The 19,042-nt window shown below is 42.0% G+C and overlaps 1 protein-coding gene across 1 annotated transcript in view; it reads left to right on the top strand.

Moving 5' to 3' along the window:
- LOC118778044 (tenascin-like) overlaps positions 1–16,608 on the top strand; it is a 53,111-nt gene extending 36,503 nt beyond the window's left edge. Inside the window, exons 13-24 of the mRNA XM_036529359.1 lie at positions 8,024–8,296; positions 10,312–10,434; positions 10,847–10,990; positions 11,364–11,483; positions 11,989–12,132; positions 12,609–12,739; positions 13,036–13,168; positions 13,647–13,798; positions 14,021–14,117; positions 14,226–14,387; positions 15,168–15,331; positions 16,127–16,608. Coding sequence (XP_036385252.1) covers positions 8,024–8,296; positions 10,312–10,434; positions 10,847–10,990; positions 11,364–11,483; positions 11,989–12,132; positions 12,609–12,739; positions 13,036–13,168; positions 13,647–13,798; positions 14,021–14,117; positions 14,226–14,387; positions 15,168–15,331; positions 16,127–16,237 — 1,754 coding nt within the window. The 3' untranslated portion in view covers positions 16,238–16,608. The remainder of the gene's footprint in view (positions 1–8,023; positions 8,297–10,311; positions 10,435–10,846; positions 10,991–11,363; positions 11,484–11,988; positions 12,133–12,608; positions 12,740–13,035; positions 13,169–13,646; positions 13,799–14,020; positions 14,118–14,225; positions 14,388–15,167; positions 15,332–16,126) is intronic.
- The last annotated feature ends 2,434 nt before the right edge of the window (positions 16,609–19,042 follow it).

Raw genomic sequence — 19,042 nt, 5'->3', positions numbered from 1 at the left:
ATATATTGTTGGGATTGTGATGCTTCATAAATCTCATAATGGGTGGAGTCACCAGGAGCAGTCATTCACAGACCCCTCTGAATGAATCAAATGACTCCCCACAGCAAACACTGTGATTGGTTCAACATATGATGACTTCACCCATTTTGTGTTCATGAAGCCTCACTTTGTTATTACTACCTGTGCCTCCTTCCCCCTTTTGCCCCCCCCCTCCCCCCAGTATCTATGTTTCTGTCTTCTTCTGTGTATTTGTGTTTGTTGGTTTTCTTCCTAAACTTGGTTAAGTAAGCTGTATAAAGGTATTTCACATGAAAGGACCAATGTAGTTTTTGACATGTTGATCCAAATAATTAAACTAAAAAAGGCTGTACATAATACAACAATACACAATACAGTGTCACTTCCAGCTTTATAAAAGAGCCCATTATGAATTTAGTTCAACTGTCAAGTGAGCACACACTCATCAATAATACTAATATACATCATTATATCCTGCTTTTACAGTTCATAAGTTGTTGCCAAGCACAGCTCACAAGGCCTGTCCTTCATTCAAATTAGCTGTGCTGAAACATTTTTTTAAAAATACTTCCAAAGCAAACACAAATTCTGAATGATGTATACTGTACATCACTGACTATGTTTACATGCACATAATAATGTGATTATTGTCAGTTCTGTGATTAAGACAATAGTTTGATCAAGTTACTTACATGTCTCTGCAAAAAAGGTGTTATACAACATACTCCCATTTACATGTAAATGATGGATAATAAGAGTTAAAATAAGAGTGAAAGAGTGAAAATAGGAGGGACCAGAGGCATTTGCCCCTAGTAACATTGCTACTGCTCCTGTCCTGACACTTTCTTTTTTGGCTTTTGCCATCAATCTTATTTCTCATAGACATAGCTTATTTGCTGGCTAGTGTCAGCTCTCCATGTACCTGGTGGGACCCAGATGTTAGGCGTTTAACTGTAATACAACGGCACAATAACAGGCAAACACTGAGACAACTTGGGTCCTAATACCTAGAACTCTTTTTGGCAGCTCACTGTGCTACATGGCTGTGTTCTCAAGCGTGAGCAATAGTTCAGCAGTGTTCCTTGGCAGAACCTGTTAGTTTGGCGAATGTCAGTTTGTTTCTTACATACGCTGCATTGCATGACCCAGGGCTAGCAAGGTTTCCTGCCATGAACAGATGTGGGAGTTAGCTTACTAGAACCCACCTGTCTAGTGTCATTCAAAGGCTGTGACTTTATTTGCCATGTGGAACGACTGTGTGCTCCTGTACTCAGGTTGCTAACTGTTCTTTCATTCTTAACTAGTCTCTTCACATTACTTTTTAGTCTTTTTAAATTATTCAAGGCTTCTCCAATCTAATGGTGCTGCTGTACTGTGAGGTTTGTAGATAACTAGCTGGCCCCTTCTGGCTAACCTTTTCATGGTCCTCTTTGTGATGTTAATGCAGGTTGGCTGGCTAGTTCACATTTATTACATTTTATTTCTCTTTTCGCATTTGCTTACTTGTTGGCTTTCTTTGTTTTTGTTTTTCTCATAATCTACCCGAGCCACATTTAGAGGCAGCTACCTCACAACACTCATTAAGCACTTATCGAGCTCCCCTTTGCACAGTGTGCTGTGGGTGCCTGTATGGCCATCAGTCTTATGAGTTTGTGTGCTGAACCACATCGTTTTCCACCCAAACAATTCTCCATTGACAGACTTTGATCTTTGTCACAACCTCAGGGGGTGCCACAATCTGTAACATTGTTAACAAAGAAAATGGTTGCTTCTCTTCTCATAGACATGCAGAACTTTAACACAACCCAAGAAGCAAATAAGATAATTATTATCTTACATTGATTATGTTTCCTGCTGATAAGAGCTAATTGCATTAAAATAATCAAAATAAGGTGTTTACATGGGTTCTGCCTATCTCTGAGTATTGTCTTAGTTACATTATTAGTCTAAAATTGCATTATTACCATGCATGTAAACATGGCCAATGACAGTAATAAGCTGTATATCATTTTTAATTCAGACATGGAGTAAGACATTGGAACAAACTGAATTAAACTACCTCCTCCGGACACCTACAACTTTGAAAACACATAAAGCCAAAAGTAGGTTGGCGATTCCATCAGAGCTTAATAATAAAAAAAAATTATAAGTCCATATATTTAATAATGTGTTTTTAACACTTTACATGATTGCAACACTTGTCAGCACTGTAATATGTATATTAAGGAATAGAACAGAGTTGCAAATGAAAGGGAGGGCTGGCAGAGCAGTTGGAAGTGAATGTTTTTCATCCTCTGCTTTCATTTTTACTATTTTTACTTATGTATTTTATGAACATTTACAACTATGCAGGCCAAACACAGTAATACCTAAATACCATCCCTGTAGCACCTTGTTCAATTGCTTGGCTTGACTTGACATGGAGGTTTGGGCAGGTTTTGAATTTCCATGACTAGCTTTGACACTGTGGCATTCTGTTCAATTTTCCTCAACACGTTTCAAAAAAGCGAATAACTGTTTCTCCCTTCAGTGGCGGAGCCAGTGGTTGGCAGTCTTTATGTGTCAAACATTACATCAGAGAGCTTCACGATTTCCTGGAACGAAACGGAAGGGGATTTTGATGGTTATGTCCTGGAGATCATTGATTCCAACTGGCTGATGGAGCCTTCGGAGTATAACCTATCCCAAAATGCACTGTCTCATGACATCACAGGGCTAAACCCCAGCACTGACTATATAGCCTACCTCTATGGGGTAATCAATGGGGTGAGAACGCGTGCAGTCAGTACTGTTGCGACCACAGGTATTTCCAATTCCTTATTATTTTTGTGTTTCTTATTTTTGGTGATGCCACGCTATTTGGAATTGTTGGCCTGTCTAAATGCAGCGGTTTTATTTCTTCAACATACAGAGACCGCCCCCTTAATATTGAGGCACTTCACAGGTATCTGATAAGAGTGCATACGCAAGACCTCGTCAAATGTTTGACATGAATTTTTTTTCTAATTTGATGGATGACTCCGTAAAATGGGGGGTTGTGTGTGTGTGTGTTTGTGTGTCAGGGGAGGGTTCTGAGACTGGGTAAAAAGAAAGAAAAACAAATTGAAGAAAGACAGAAAAAATGTGTTGCTGTTTTCACAAATGAATGCTGACTCTTTGTTTCCTCTGTAGCTGCAGAACCTGATTTGGCCAGGCTAGTTGTTTCTAACATTACCTCAGACAGACTGTGGCTTTCCTGGAGGACGGGAGGCAAGGCTTTCGATAACTTTGTGGTAGAGATCAGAGAGTCTGCTTTGCCCTCGCAGGCAATGGGGCGAACCCTTTCTGGTTCGGCTCGCTCCACAGTTATCTCCGGGCTGAAAGGGGCCACGCGGTACGACATCAAATTATACGCTAGCTCCGGCCGGCAGAACACACAACCCTTAACGACCAGCGTCACCACAGGTATTTGCAACTGCTTTACCGTTCTGTCTCAATGAGCTTTCATTATACAGAAGTGCAGTGTAGGTCATTGTAGTGCTAAGTCACTAAATAAAAGTCAACCATCATGCATGAATTACATAATCATACACATTCATTGAAATAAAAAAAAAACAAGAAAAGGCTCTCCCACACTGCTTACTTATCTGATACTGCCATATTGTTGAAGTTATTTTCATCCGTGCACAAAGTGGAAGTATAAAATTAGATGTTGTTCAGACCAACTATTTTGAAGTGCAGCATGATATGCATGCAGTAAAAACGTCATTGTGCTGTTGAGGGGTAGGCTGAAAAGTATGACTTAAATGCAAATATATCATGGAACAGAAAAATGACATGGAACAAAAAGAATCCTTCCTGCGCAGGTTTGTATCTGTGCATTTCACCTCCCACTGTAAAGCAAAATAACACCCAGATGACAAAATTAAGAAAAACCCATCAATATTCTCTCTTATTCAGAGGCAGAACCTCAACTGGGTTCGTTAGCTGTGTCTGATATAAGCCCGGATAACTTCACCGTGTCCTGGAGCACAGTGGCCGGCCACTTCGATGGCTTTGTTATTCGGGTCAGTGACTCCGAGCAGTTGCACGACGCACTGGACCTCAGGGCCCCTGGGGACGCCCGCAACACCAGCGTCACCGGCTTGGTGGACTCCACCCACTATGACATTGTCCTGTACGGTATCTCCCACGGGCGTCGCACCCCCTCGCTCACGGCGCAAGCCCTCACAGGTACTACGTAACAGTTCCAGGGTTTCGCTTCACATCCCTGCCCCACAAGGCGGATCAGCCCAGCAGAGCCCAAAATGCATATGATATGGATTAGGCTATTCTTCTATAGGGTGGGTTGAACCTCTCCCGAAGCAAACATCACAGTATTGGCTAAATGGCTGCTGAGAGTATTAGCAGGTCCACTTTTGTCACAAATGTAGCTCTCCTGATGACCTAGATTCGTTGGATTTGTTTCATAGGGATAGTGGGCTCCTGCAGAAATATCAGAGCGTAGAGAGTATATTGGTGATCATGGTTTTTTTGTGTTTTTTGGTTTATTGCGTGGGATAGTATTTTCAGGCGTTCAGTGGAAACAAAAACATTAACTCAGTGGTTGATTAATTCAGAGGTTTATAGTTGGTAAAGTGAGTCATTTGTTGGATCTTTCTGGACTTCTATAATTAGAATGTCCATGCCGTAGTTTTTCCTACAAATCTGATACATAAATCTACTACAGTGCATTACGAGCCATCAGTGTACCCTGGAATATGGAAGGAACCTGCTAGCTCTTTTCTAACAGCAGATCCTCTGAGTTCTTGATCCCCACATTCCATGGTAACATCTCAAGTGGTGGGACCTCTGCTGGTCCATTTGAGCAGCTGACAGATTGAGGAATAGTCTGATAGGCTGAGCTTTGTCGAAGAGCTAATGCTGACAGCTCTGACTTGATTTATGAACTGGATCATCTTCCCACAAGTTTACAGAGTAGGACTGTGAGGTATTACACATTTTCTTGTGGAACAAAAACCAAATAGGCAATACCTGCCATTCACTGTCAACCACAATCTGCACCCAAGCCTCAGATCCCTGTTATTGGAAGGAGATGACTAATGGAGGATTTAGGTACAGTACTATAGGTGTGGTAGCGCAAATTAACGTACTCCTCAATTTCATGAGAGGATTTGAAATGTGTTTAGTCCCTTTTTGTCTTTTTTTCTCATTATGGACAAAGGTACCAGAAAAGCAACAACAAAAGAATACTTTAAAATATTAAACAAAGGGTAAAGACCCCTGGACCATTGGCAGACTTAACTTGCAGAAGTGCCCTTGAGTATAACTACACCACACTGGTACTGAGTGTAATTTTCATCCCAGAAGAGTGAAAAGTAGTCACAACTGCCAATAAATTAAATTAATTCTTCATATCAGTGAAAAAATAGGAACTTGGCATTGTGGTAATACCACTATGTTTAGGGTTGGTAGACTGGAGTACAGTAGAATGCAGGTGTTTACTACCTGCTTTTTCATACACTTTTTTCCAATATACAATAGACAGTATACACAGGAATTACATATCAATGTTTCTCAAAAATTCCCCAAAATTAAACTGATTCAGATTTCATCTGAATAAGTATTTGTAGCCATACTGAGACATACACATGTGCGTCTTGCTGTCCCTGATCATACAGTAAACTGCCAAGAACCTGATGGCTCATTGTTCTGGAATTAGTAATGAAGAATCCCAAAGATGGAAAATGACAGCCAACAAAAGTTCAGTGACTTTTGTTGCTCAGCTGGGTTTGTATTACCTTGACCTCATGGTAGAAGTTACACATTTGGTCAAGAGGTTCTCCTTGGTTTTGTCATTCAGACAATCCTTCACAAATTTTTATCATGCTTTTGATATTTGATGTCCCCCTAATTTTGATGTTTGATGTAATATATTCATGATCATACACACATGGGATGGTCAGGGCATATCATTTTTCTCAAAATATCAGAAGTGACACTGCAATATTCATGCCATGCCCAATACAGAGAATATTACCCACAATAACAGGACAATATTTTGCAATCGCTGCATACATCAATAATGAGTTCTCACCTACAATTATTCCCTTCCCCCCACCCTCCCAACCCTTTTCCCCACCAAAACAAAAACCCCACCATTCTCTCAGCGGATTTGCCCAAAGTGGAAAACCTAAACATTTCGGACGTTAACCCGTTTGGTTTCCGGGTGTCCTGGACAGCGAGGGACAGGGAACAACCCGAGGGGTTTGACCACTTCCACATAGTGGTGACGGACTCCGGCTGGCTGCTGGAGCCTCAGGAGTTCTCGGTGCCGGGTGACCAGTCCTCCCTGGACATCCGCGGCCTGATTACAGGTATAGGCTATGAGGTCAGGCTGACAGGGGTGTCCAGGTCAGGACTGCGATCCCGATCACTGACCACAGTGGCTGTGACAGGTACCATCACTTCACAGAAATGCCCAAGATTCTCCACCAACGCCGATTGAAGCAGTTCAGGTTTCCCCACTTTGGGAACATGTACCTTTATGGTTACACACCCAGCTCAGACATAATTTTGGTTGGCACATTTACAGTTACAGTCCCAAGAACCACCTACAGGAGGTCTTCTAATTTTCCCTCTCTGGAAACCTTTACTGTGCTGGGTATGAATTTCAGAATCAGCTTGAGATTGTAAAGGTAAAAATTAAACTTACAGTACCTGACAAGCTATGCTTTGGTGGAGAAGTCTCAACACACCCCAGCTACCTCTTCCACTTCCTCTTTGACAATGGCAGCTGTTTGCTCTCATTTGTTCTTTGAGCAAATAGGACTGAATCCATGTTTTGTTTTTGTTTTTTTTTGTTTTCTTTTTTACACAGATCATGTTTGCTTGTGCTTGGCCCTGCATTTACCTTTTTTACAGAAAATAGGGACACTCATGTTGATTGCCTCTCGAAAATATGTACAAGCAACCTGCTTGCCATATTTTAACTGTGTTTTCCTTCAGATCTCATTGTAGTATGATTCAGTACCTGGACATGTAGCTAGTGTATCATTAAGCACTTTATAAATTTTTACAGTGCTCCACATTACCAGGGCTATGATCAACACTGCCTGCTTAAATCATACCAAGGGCTGTTCTCTGAAGGAATTCCATTAAGGCCAAGTGTTCACCACTGAGCCTAGCAAATGAATATTAATCATACTTTGTAAAGGCCATGTGCTCACTGTGTCCACTGAAGCACACAGATTTAATTTATAAGTACCAACTGACATTTTCCAAATAATGTAGGCCTAATTACAGCATAATGTGTTATTCATTCTTTAGAAAATGGCCCTTGGTTCTGTCTAACTTTTAAACACAGAATTGTGACTCATTTGTCCCGTTACTACCTCAGGTCACCAGTAAGGAAACACAGCAGTATCAACATGGCATTCTCGGCATGAAATGCCTGTTGATTGCATCACTTAACATGACTCTGTATGTTCCATTATCACTGAATGCGAAGACGACTGCAGTACATCTGCATGATGGTGTGGGTGTGAATACGAATCCAGCTGTTTGTTCCAGCTGCATCTTTTTCAGACAAATTGAGAGACCATGGAGCAAGTCGGTTTAGCTGCAAGGCCTGCACAAGGTCTAGCTTGTGCAAATGTATTCATATCCACATTAGTGTTCAAAAACAGAAATGCATTATAAGCTCTTCTGTGTCAAACCGATGCTCAAATGCTCTACTGTGAGCTCTCATTGTGTCCGGACTAACTGAAAGACCAAAGCTAACCTTTGAAAGCATGGTGTGGTGGTGGAGACTGACATGTTCAATGCATTAACCGGTATTACATTTTGGTTATGTTCATATCAAATAAGCTAGCTACTCACCTTCAACGCTGGTCTGTAACAGGTGTAGTTAGCTGCTGAACGCTATCAGCATCTCCGTCGTCGCCTTCACGTAGCTAAGCCTTTGAAAAAGTGTCCCAAACGTCCTCCAGGAAAGGGCAAAAAAAAGTGTTCCCTTGTCATTCAGAGGCTGAACCCGAAGTGGAGCACCTTTTCGTTTCCGACGTCACCTCTGAAAGCTTCCGGCTTGCCTGGACCGCCGAGGAAGACGTCTTCGATAGATTCGTGATTAAAGTTAGGGACTCCAAAAAGCTCGAGAGCCCGCAAGAGCACCACGTGTCTGGTGACGAGAGAACCAGAGTCATAACGGATCTCTCCGGCGGCACCGAGTATGAAATTGAGCTTTATGGAGTCACACTGGAGCATCGGTCCCAACCCATTACTGCTGTAGCCCGAACAGGTATTCTCTCCCAGCTGCACCAGACTCATGAATGGAAAACGCTGGTGTACGGAAAACCCGGGAAATGATACCTTCTCTTACCCTTGCATTTTCCTCTCTTTTCCCTTTCTTTCTTGTTATTTATGTCTTGCCAGCTCTTCTCAAAAATTTGTATGTGAATGTGTTTTAAGTTCAACTAATACTGAGTTTTTCCTCTTGCCTGAAAATCAAAGTTGTCAGAAATGCGTGATGTTGGTTTGTGATCTTGCCTTCTTCTTGAACTTCCTTCTTTTTGACCATTAGGAAATTCAACGGTCATGTCGATGTCAATGTAATTTGCTTGCTCTTTGCTTGAGGGACACCAGGTTTATTGTTGGATTAAGGGAGTCGGTGCAAATTTTAATTTTTCTCCTTGCAAAAGCAAAAAAAACACATTTTGATTGACATCCCTGTAATATTTTACCTTGCTTATATCACTACTTTATAAATACAGTCTGGTTATAAATGCTTCATGATGTGTTAATTACTAGTGGTGTAACGATACACTCATTCACATCAATGCATCAGGACTAAAACAAATATTGCATGTAAGCATTGACCAATACCATTGATTTTATTATTTATTTATTTTTGTTCACATTAATGTGTTAACTAAAGTGTTTGTGACAAGTCCATTTTGAACATTGACTGTTGTTTCAATAGCATATAATATCAATAGCATATACAGCATATAATATCATTCAGTTTCCATCATGTGTCACCATGTATCACAATGTAATTCTTAGATATGTACCAATATATTTTGTTATTACTTACGTATTGATATTGTATCATATTATTGTAAAGCCAGCATTTTACACCCCCATTAACTACTATGATTTGTCGCTGAAACAAAACACTGTTATTTTTCTAACATTAAAGAAAGGTAATGCGGATGTTTTTAAGGACAATGCCAGGATTTGCAGATGTCACAGGGATACCTTATTAAGCACTCATACCAATACCATGTTATGGAGTGGTTTCAACATATCTATAGTTTAAAACTAGCAAGGATTACATAGTGACCCTAGTGTCATGTTGACATTGGTGCCTGTTAGTATTGGCAAATACTTCCAATGACCTGTGAATGATTGCCTTTTCCCTGAAATGTTTAAGCGTCCTCCTCTCACAGCAGTGTATTCTGTCCTTCTCCTGTCTGGCATGGCTCCTAATTTCTTGCCACATAACCACAGCAGTCTCGTCCACTGTCTGTGGTGCAACATCTTGGTTCTTCCTCCAATAAAAAGTTCCTGGAGCTTTGAATTACCTACACAGAATCTCACCACATCGTGTTGAATTTGACTTGAAAATTTGATGCACATGCATCTTTACTGAATCTCTTTAGCATGCTTTTTAATACGCATTGTCTGTTTTCTTTTTTTTTTTGCTTGTCTCATGCTTTGATGCCCAGCCACTTGACCTGTGCCTGCCAAGGATGTGCTGTGTTTGTGTCTTATTAACTTACTGAAGGTCATTGACACATGACATGGATCTGTTGGGTGGGGGTATTGTCTTTGATCTTGAAGTTGACTGGCATGTTTTATTGTTGTCTCTCTCCAAATGGCGTGCACTTAATATCTGTGTGTCACTATATGCTGTTTTGAACAAGGGAGTTCCAGTCTTCCCTGTATTTTCCCTAATTCCCTTGCAATGTGATTTTTGATGTTTTCAGCACTTGTGTGATGTTTCTGGATTAGAAGTGTTGATGAACAGAACTGAAAAGCCTTGCTGTTATCTCAAGCAAACTTGTTCATATCTGTTGATTTTGCCGATTGCTTTAGAAATGTAAGACCCTGTTTATTGGGAGTTCGACAGTTGAAATTTTCATGTCATTTTCTTTTGGACCTGTGGATCGCTCCACCTTTGTGGAGTAAAGCCGGGATTTAAGGGCTTGGTTCCAAGAGAGCCTATTGAGGAGAGTAGTTGCCACAAGTTGTAACTTTCCACCTGTGTGTGTGTTTCTTTTTGTGCCTTTTTGTAATATGATGCTACTCCAGGTCTGGGCGCTCCAAGGGGCATCCACTTCTCTGACATCACAGACACCTCTGCCATCGTCCACTGGACTCTGCCCCGCACTGTAGTGGATAGCTACCGAGTAACCTATGTGCCAGCTGAGGGGGGTGAGTAGTATAGCTCACCATTTTTTGCTCACCTTGTGCCTCTTAGGGGCGTAAGTGTAGCATAGTGGTAAGGAGCAGGACCCATAACCAAATTATTACCAGTTCGATTCCCCATGGGTCACTGCTGTTGTACCCTTGGGCAAGGTACTTAACCCAGAATTGCCTCAATAAATATCCAGCTGTATAAAGTTGCTCTGAATAAGAGTGTCTGCTAAATGCCAATATTGTAATACAATTTCCCATTAGTTAAGAATAAATGTTTTTGTTTGTTTTTTTTCCTTTTTTCTTTTGGTATAATGTTTAAGAAATATTAACTTGCATGAGTTTTAGCTTTAACGTTGTACATAACGTTCACCTCAGTACTCAGTGCCCATCTTCTGATTGGTCTGTTGCACATGCTCCCTGTTCACAGGAGCTCCAGTGACTGTGACTGTAGATGGGGCGGAGTCCCAGGCACTGCTGGCCGGCCTGATCCCCGGGGCAACCTACCTGGTGACCATCATCGCTGTGAAAGGTCTGGAGGAGAGCGAGCCAGGGTCCGACAGCGTGACCGCAGGTCAGTTACACACACACAAACACACACTCGTGCAAATGTGTATACAAATACACACATATACACATACATTCTTACAGACATGTGTGTATGTTGTACATTTACTTACCCCTACTCAAAATCTTGTACACACCCACACTATCTTTCTCTCTCTCTCTCACACACACACACACACACACACACACATATACACACTCATACACATGCCAGCTGTCTCACACACACATACGTATGCCCACACATACAGACATGGACACAGGCGCATAAACAAACACATACACACACACACGCATGTGCATGCACAATTACATGTACACATCCATGCACACACACAGGCTGTCTTGATCCTCTTGACTGTATTCTCTGCCTCTTCCAGCCCTGGACCAGCCTCGTGGCCTGACTGCCATCAATGTCACCGACACTGAGGCCCTGCTGCTATGGCAACCCGCCATCGCTACCGTGGACGGCTATGTCATCACTTACAGTGCAGACACAGGTGAGAGGCACCTGATTCACAGGTAGTGCTCGCCCTCTGGAACGGTGCATTCAAACTGTGTTAGATAGTCATTTTGCACCCAACATGGTTATTAGATGTTAGCCTTGAATTAGGAATGAAATATAAATTTGAAGAGGAAAATAATTTATTGTAGTCTATGTCCACCAGATGAAGTCCTTTGGTGGTGGTCTCAGAAAAAGAGTACTTATACTTAGAGTAGCACCTACACAGATTACTATAGTAAGGACAAAGCTGAATTTTGGTTAAACTGATTGAGGGCCTAGATGTATGGTTTTAACTCCAGCAGCCTATTGAAGAGTAGTTCACATCCATGTTACTTACTTCAGCTATGCATTATGTCATGTCCTCCCATCACGACCAGTGGTTGACGTTGGACTGGTTCTGGCTTCCAACCCTGGCCTTGGAATCCACTGATCCAAGAGCTATGCTCATGCGAGTGTGTGAGCCCACACTGACAGGTGTGTGTCCTCTGATGTCACCACAGTTGCCCCGGTGATGGAGCGTGTGTCAGGGAACACGGTCGAGTTCGACATGAGCTCCCTGACTCCTGCCACGCATTACCTGGTCATGGTTCACGCGGTCAGAGGTGACGAGAAGAGTGGAGCTGCAACTACAGAGTTCACCACCAGTGAGTGCCTCACCTGCTGTCCTTTCATGCAAAGAGGATGACCCCATGCTGCACTACTGTCTGGAGTGGCTAGAAAGCACCTCATGCAGTCCCTTGAGAAAACGTAACTGATCTTGTGGAATCAAGCCACAGCTAAAGGTTATGTGTGTGGTACATTTCATAGGAAGTCTGGTGTCCAGTGATGCACATGTTAGCACTTCTGACTGAAAAAATCTAAACCTATGTGGCTGATGCTGCAGTTCTGCCATTAGTTTATGGACTTGTTGAGTGCTAGGTGTGTTCACTTGCACATTTTCAATGATATAACCTTTTTGGAACAGTTTTTGTCAGCATGATTTTTGCATGCAGTTAGCATGATTTATTTCAAGTTTCAGTCAAAAAATGTCTTAAATGATAGCTGTCTAGTAAACTACCCAGAAACACTAATAGGACCACCCTGGCTACCTGTAACTCCACCCTCTGCCCTCTGATCCCAGATGTGGATGCCCCACGGGACCTGGCAGCCAGCAACATTCTGACAGAGATTGCCACTCTGACATGGAAGCCCCCACGTGCTGCCATCACTGGCTATGTCCTGACCATTGAGTCAGCTGATGGAGTTGTAAGGGTGAGTGTGATGCCAGGGAAACCCAGTGGCTGGTGTCAGTCTCAGTCCGGCAGCAGGGTTTGTGATTGGCTGCTCTTCATCAAACAAAATGAAAATGCCCTATAATGAAAAAATGCAGAATATTGAAATATTGAAAGGTGCTTATAAACTCATCAGACAAGAAATAGATTAAATTAACAACAGAATTAGTATTAATTCCCTTGGTTGTGAATTTGCTGTTTTTTGTACTTCAAAGTACTGTGCAATTATTTGACAATGGACTCTGTGTGTGTGTGTGTGTGTGTGCGCGTGTTCAGGAAGTTGTTCTGAGCCCAATAGAGACCTCACATAGCCTGTCTGAGCTCAGCGCCTCCACAGAGTACAAAGTAAAACTCCAGGCCATCGCTGGGCCCAAGAAGAGCAAGCTCATCACCACCGTATTCACCACCAGTGCGTCCAACACTTACCCAGCTATCCTTCACTTCCTTACTCATTTTTTCTTTTCTTTGTCCACCTCTCTCCTCTCCTCTCTCCGCTCCTCCATCTCCTTTCCTCCATCTCTCCTCTTTCTCCTGTCCTGTCTCCTTTGTATCCTCCATTTGACTCCTTACCTCCTTACTCCTTCTCCTCATGCCCTCCTTTCACTCACCCCTCTTCTCTGCCATCCTGTTCTTCTTTTTCCCGCCCCTTCACACCTCTACTCCTCTTTCACCTCCCCCCTCTGCTCTTTCCCTGTGTTCATCTACCCTTTGTCTATGCTCTAGTTTTGGTCTTTTCCCCTCAATCACATGTGTACTGTATGTCTGAACAGTACTTATTCAATATTGTAATACATTTATGTGGCACTGGTGTGAATGACACCTCTCTTCCATGTGTGTGTGTGTGTGTGTGTGTGTGTATGCGTGTGTGCGCGTGTGCGCGTGTGCAGTTGGGCTGCTGTACAAACACCCGAAGGATTGCTCGCAAGCCCTGCTGAATGGCGAAACCACCTCCGGCCTCTACACCATCTACCTGGGCGGAAATGAGAACCAGCCCCTGCAGGTGTTCTGCGACATGACCACCGATGGAGGCGGCTGGATTGTGAGTGACCGACTGACCATGTTTGGGGGTTTAACTAAACTAACAACAGGACAGTTTAACAACAGTTAAACAACTAAACATGACACTAGTACAATAAACACGGGAAGCAGAGCACACAACAGCCATGGGCAGTAGATTAATGCAAGAAACATTATTTTAATATGTTAACTGAAGCAATTTTGTTAAGGATTGGGTGTGGAGCTTCTGTCTTAATCCCTGCAGGTGTTCCTCAGACGCCAGAGTGGCAAACTTGATTTCTTCAGGAACTGGAAGAATTACTCTGCTGGCTTTGGTGACATGAACGATGAGTTCTGGCTTGGTTAGTTCACTCTTTTTTCCCCACCCCACGGCATTGGGAGGGGTGACCGCCAGCCCCTTGTGCCTTCTTGCAGAGGTGACCATTACCGTTCTCCGTTTCCTCCCCCAGGACTTGGCAACCTCCACAAGATCACGTCCGCTGGACTATACGAGCTGAGAGTGGACCTCCGAGACAATGGAGAGGAGGCCTACGCCCAGTACGACAAGTTCACCATCTCCGAACCCCGCAGCCGATACAAGGCTCACTTTGGCACCTACAGTGGCACTGCTGGTACGCTCTTCAATTTATAGACTCATTGTTCACTCTGTTTTTTTAAGTTTCAGTCACCACCTGTATGCCCATCACATTGTCTACTGTGAGTTTACTGTATGTTAATGCTTAGGGCACAGCCAGTACAACCATCATGTTATCTATTGTATGTCTACTGCATGTTTAAGTTTAGGACCCCACTGGTATGCCCATCACATTATCTACTTTGTGTCTACTGTATGATTATGCAAGTTTATGGCACCGCTAATACATTTACTCTACGCTTAGGTTTAGGACATGGCTGTTATATGTCTGCTCTGCTCTGCTAGGTTTTGGGTGCAGCTGATGTTTCTGCTCTACTTCATATTTAAATTCATATAACAGCTAGTGTACAGGTCTCCTCTGTGTTTAGGTTCAGCACATGGCTGCAGCCACGGGAGTCCCACATAACTGTCACTTAGCTCAGTGTTCCACTAGTTTTAGTCCTCCCTACTAAGGTCTTTTTGTAAACCAAAAGAAAGTGAATCACAACCCGTGCTTTCTTCTGAACATCAAGCAATGAATTTCAGTGCACTACCCTGTATGTCTCACAGTGAAAAGCTCAGAGGCAAAAATGTATACATTGTTTAAATACAGAAATCATGTTGTGGGTGGACAAAAACTGAACCTTAAACACAGTATCCACAGTACCCTTTGTAAATGTCATTTCTACTTTCCAAACTTGTCCATGTAAGTCTGTCATACATTTATCTGTTTTTGCACTACCATGTGCTGATCCTTGCTCTCGTCTCATGCTTGTAGGTGACTCGTTGACCTACCACCAAGGCCGACCCTTCTCTACCTACGACAATGACAATGACATTGCCGTTACCAACTGTGCCCTGTCTTACAAGGGTGCCTTCTGGTACAAGAACTGCCATCGTGTCAATCTCATGGGACGGTATGGGGACGACAGCCACAGCAAGGTGAGATAGAATCTGTGTGTCTATGGCAACTGGCCTCTACATACAGCTATTATAGTTACCTTGCATCTCAATTTGAAATCTCATCAGGTACAACCTAGGCACTACACCCTTCATTAATATCCTCATTATCATAGTTTAGGCACTATACCCTAGCACAATATCCTCCTTATCATAGTTTAGGCAGTATACTCTAGCCTAATATCTCCTTTATCATAGTTTAGGCACTATACTCTATGGTAATATTCTTTGTATCATAGTTTAGACTGTACAACTTAGACGAATATCCTCCTTATTTCACAAGATCAGATTGCACATTCACAGCCACAGCTCACAAAACATATTTGTTATCATTATTGGTTCAGCATGTCTTTACCTTTTATCTTTTATCATGGCTTGTGCATATGCACTTATACAACTGGATATTTAACTGCACCAGTTCAGTATGATTGCCTTCATTAAAGGCACAATAGAGGTGCCCTACCCAGGGCTGAGAAAATGCAATCCTGTGATCTCAGGGTGGAGTAGTCCATGAAGAGCTGTGATTGTAACCTAAACATGGCAGTTTTTGTTCTCATGTGGAGCACTGCTGTTGTACCCTAACCCTTGCAGTAAATAGGTGATAGTGATAGGTGATAGTTAAACACATGAATTAATTTATTTTAATAATTATAACAGCAGGTGAAGGTTATGCAGAACATGTTGCTGCTTGTGACCGCGGCTTGTTCATTGTTTATGCATTAAATTTCAAAGCAACCAATTAAGATTCTTGCTTTGTTTTCACGCTTTCTTCCCCAGGGTGTCAACTGGTTCCATTGGAAAGGCCACGAGCATTCAATCGCGTTCGCTGAGATGAAGATGAGACCGGCCAACTTCAGAAACTTTGAAGGAAGACGGAAAAGATCATAAAACAATCAAAGACCCCTTCACCGCTTCCCCTCCTCACCCTTCCCACCCCATCCCTTCTTCACTGTCCCTACCCCAATCAAACACCCCTCCTCCCTCCTGAAACTACCAAAGCCAAGGACACAGCACCCACCTCCTACATCTCTCCTCCCTTCAGCTTGAACACAAACCCAAAGCCACGTTCCTGGACAGTTGTGCACAGAATGTATTCTGTTAAGGCCAAGACTGCAGCAGTCACCAGGGACTTGAGCTGTTTAGCACATCCCAAATGAACATGCACATACACGCACACACCAAAGACAAACGCCTCCTCTTCTTCAAAAGGATGGGATTTTTATTCTAACTGTCCTGTAATCAAGCAGGCTCCTGGTGAAGCCGGGCTACTGAGTCTGCTATGGTGAATTTAGAGGATTTTTTTAAAGATCACTGTGTTCACGTCACAGCCATTCGCAATAGTTTTCTCTGGGCTTTTGTACGGAGGACCTATTTGTCCCATGCGTTTGTAGTTGTGTTTTTTTATGTTTTTGTTGCTACTGGTACCTCTTCACAAAATTTCAGCTTCTTTCTGAATTCGATCAATTCAGTTCACTGTGGCTTATTTCTGAACTTCTGATCACCTAGATCCAACCATTCCAGGGATCCCTCACTGTCTTTGGAGGGGCTTTCTGTAAGAATAATTAATATTGGTAGTTAGCTGTGTGTATCAGAACCAAAAGACACAGTTTCAGTTTTGGCAGAGAGGTGCCTCAGTGTCTCCCTCACCTTTTGTTCCACTTGCTCCATCATCCTTGGTGCATCCATCCCTCTGTCGCTTGTCTCTTTCCCCTCCTAGCATGGCCCTTCAGGGAGAGAGGGAAGGAGGGTGCATTTCTGTACTAAACCACTCTAAACTGATCGTTGGGCTGTATCAGTGTCTCACATACACGGAGGAAAAAGCCAGCTTCCCAGCAGCATGCTGGAGCCTGAGGATGAACATAGCTGTGTTCAATGGTGCTAAGCGCAGAACTCACCTGGCCTTTGTGTGCACAACACGGACAGGGCAAAGATAAAATAAAGTAAAAGTCTTATTCCTTCTACAAAATCCAAGGCAGGACCTCCAACTCAATTATAATATATCAAAATAGTGCGCAATGACCGGTACATTTTATTTTTTTAATTTTTAATTGTATTTTTTTGGATGAAAATGTGAAAAAATAAAAGGACAATAAAATAAATTAATACCACTTCCATGTTTTTATGATTTCATAATAATTCCTTGACATGTTTTAGTCATTAAGAAATGGACATGAACCAAAAAAATCTGAATTATAAAGTCTTGAAACTAAATTGATATGTCCTACAAAGTGAGAAGAAATCTTGTTTGCTTTAACAGTCTGAGAGCAGAAAGTCCTTGTATCATTTGAATAGATAAAGCCCTCATTTCCCTAAAATAAAGATTCCAGTCCCAAAAAGCCACCGACATGATTGAATACCTGTATAAATGATGTCACTTCAATTTGTATTTGTTGTTCATAACTGAATGAAAAAAGATGTTTCTCTGTAACCCTTAATACAATAAAACAACCTTTGTTTTAAAAAATAATCTCATTTGTCCTTGTCATTGCCTTTGATAAACTGATCAGAGCCAGAGCCAGAGATGGGCTTTGAATTAGGTCCACTAATGATGAACATTATGTCTCTAGAAACATACATTTCCAGTTCTGTTCAGTTTTCAGTTTTTCCTTCTATTGTATGCACACTTGTAACATTCTGTAGCTGCTGGTCACCATTTAGGCCTCACAGCCACAGTAAGCCATTGCGTAAAGCAGTGGAATGTATATGTATCATTTTACAATGTATGTCATCCAGGAGCAGACTGTACATCCACCGTTAGCATGAATCCAGGTCATGCTAGGAGATATATTTTATACATTCTGTCTCCATCGCTGAAAAAATGCATATTTTATCATTTTTGTCTCTCTTTCTCGAGGTTTCTTATGTTTCCAAAAGAAAAGCATCAGACATTCATTGCTTGAACAACCTAATTTGTTTGATTTTGTCACTGAAAAATGACTGTGTGAGTAACAAAAGGGACATTTTAACATTTCATTCTACTAGAAAATGCTTAGACTAGTGGTAGAGTGAATTGCCTCCTTAACCATCATTTTCTTTGATAACAGCAAGTGTTTCGTGCTATGACCATTGTTCTGACTCACTGAAGAATGAGTATCATCAAAGTAGTAGTAAAGCAGTATGTTCATTGACTAATAGTTTTTTAAATCATTCCTAATGACAAAAAGCCCACTGCTACCTCCATGATTTCCACCAGATGGCAGAATTGTTGCTAAGTTGTTAAGAGGTGCTCCTATGTAGAAGCTCGATTCCAACTGTAGAAGCGACTTCAATTATTTATTCTCCCTGGCTTCATTCCTCTTGTTTTGCTCCTTGTAATTTCATAATGATAGCTGACCAACACCATATCATTCCACCCACAAAAAAATTTGATTATTCAAAAGGAGAGGATATGACTTTCTCTTGATTCATGAAAATTCAAGATATTAGTTACACAAAAAAACAACTTAAGAATTCCTTGATCATATAAATCAGCAACTGATGTCTATGCGCACAGTCTATGGTCAGGAATTAAATTTACAGCTTGCTCCATTCCTTCTACCAACATCCTCTCTTGTAGCTGTGAAAGGCCTGTGCTTGATGTTGCTATTTGTTTGTTTTAGAATGATTTTTCCTACTATTCTGTGGTCAAAGCTGCCAGTGGGATCAATTAGATTAATCATGGTACTTAGTCTGTACAAAAGCTTGGAAAGATCC

This window comes from Megalops cyprinoides, chromosome 5 (assembly GCF_013368585.1).
Source record: "Megalops cyprinoides isolate fMegCyp1 chromosome 5, fMegCyp1.pri, whole genome shotgun sequence".
In the NCBI taxonomy this organism is placed as follows: Eukaryota; Metazoa; Chordata; class Actinopteri; order Elopiformes; family Megalopidae; genus Megalops; species Megalops cyprinoides.
This window is presented reverse-complemented; position numbering and strand designations above follow the sequence as displayed.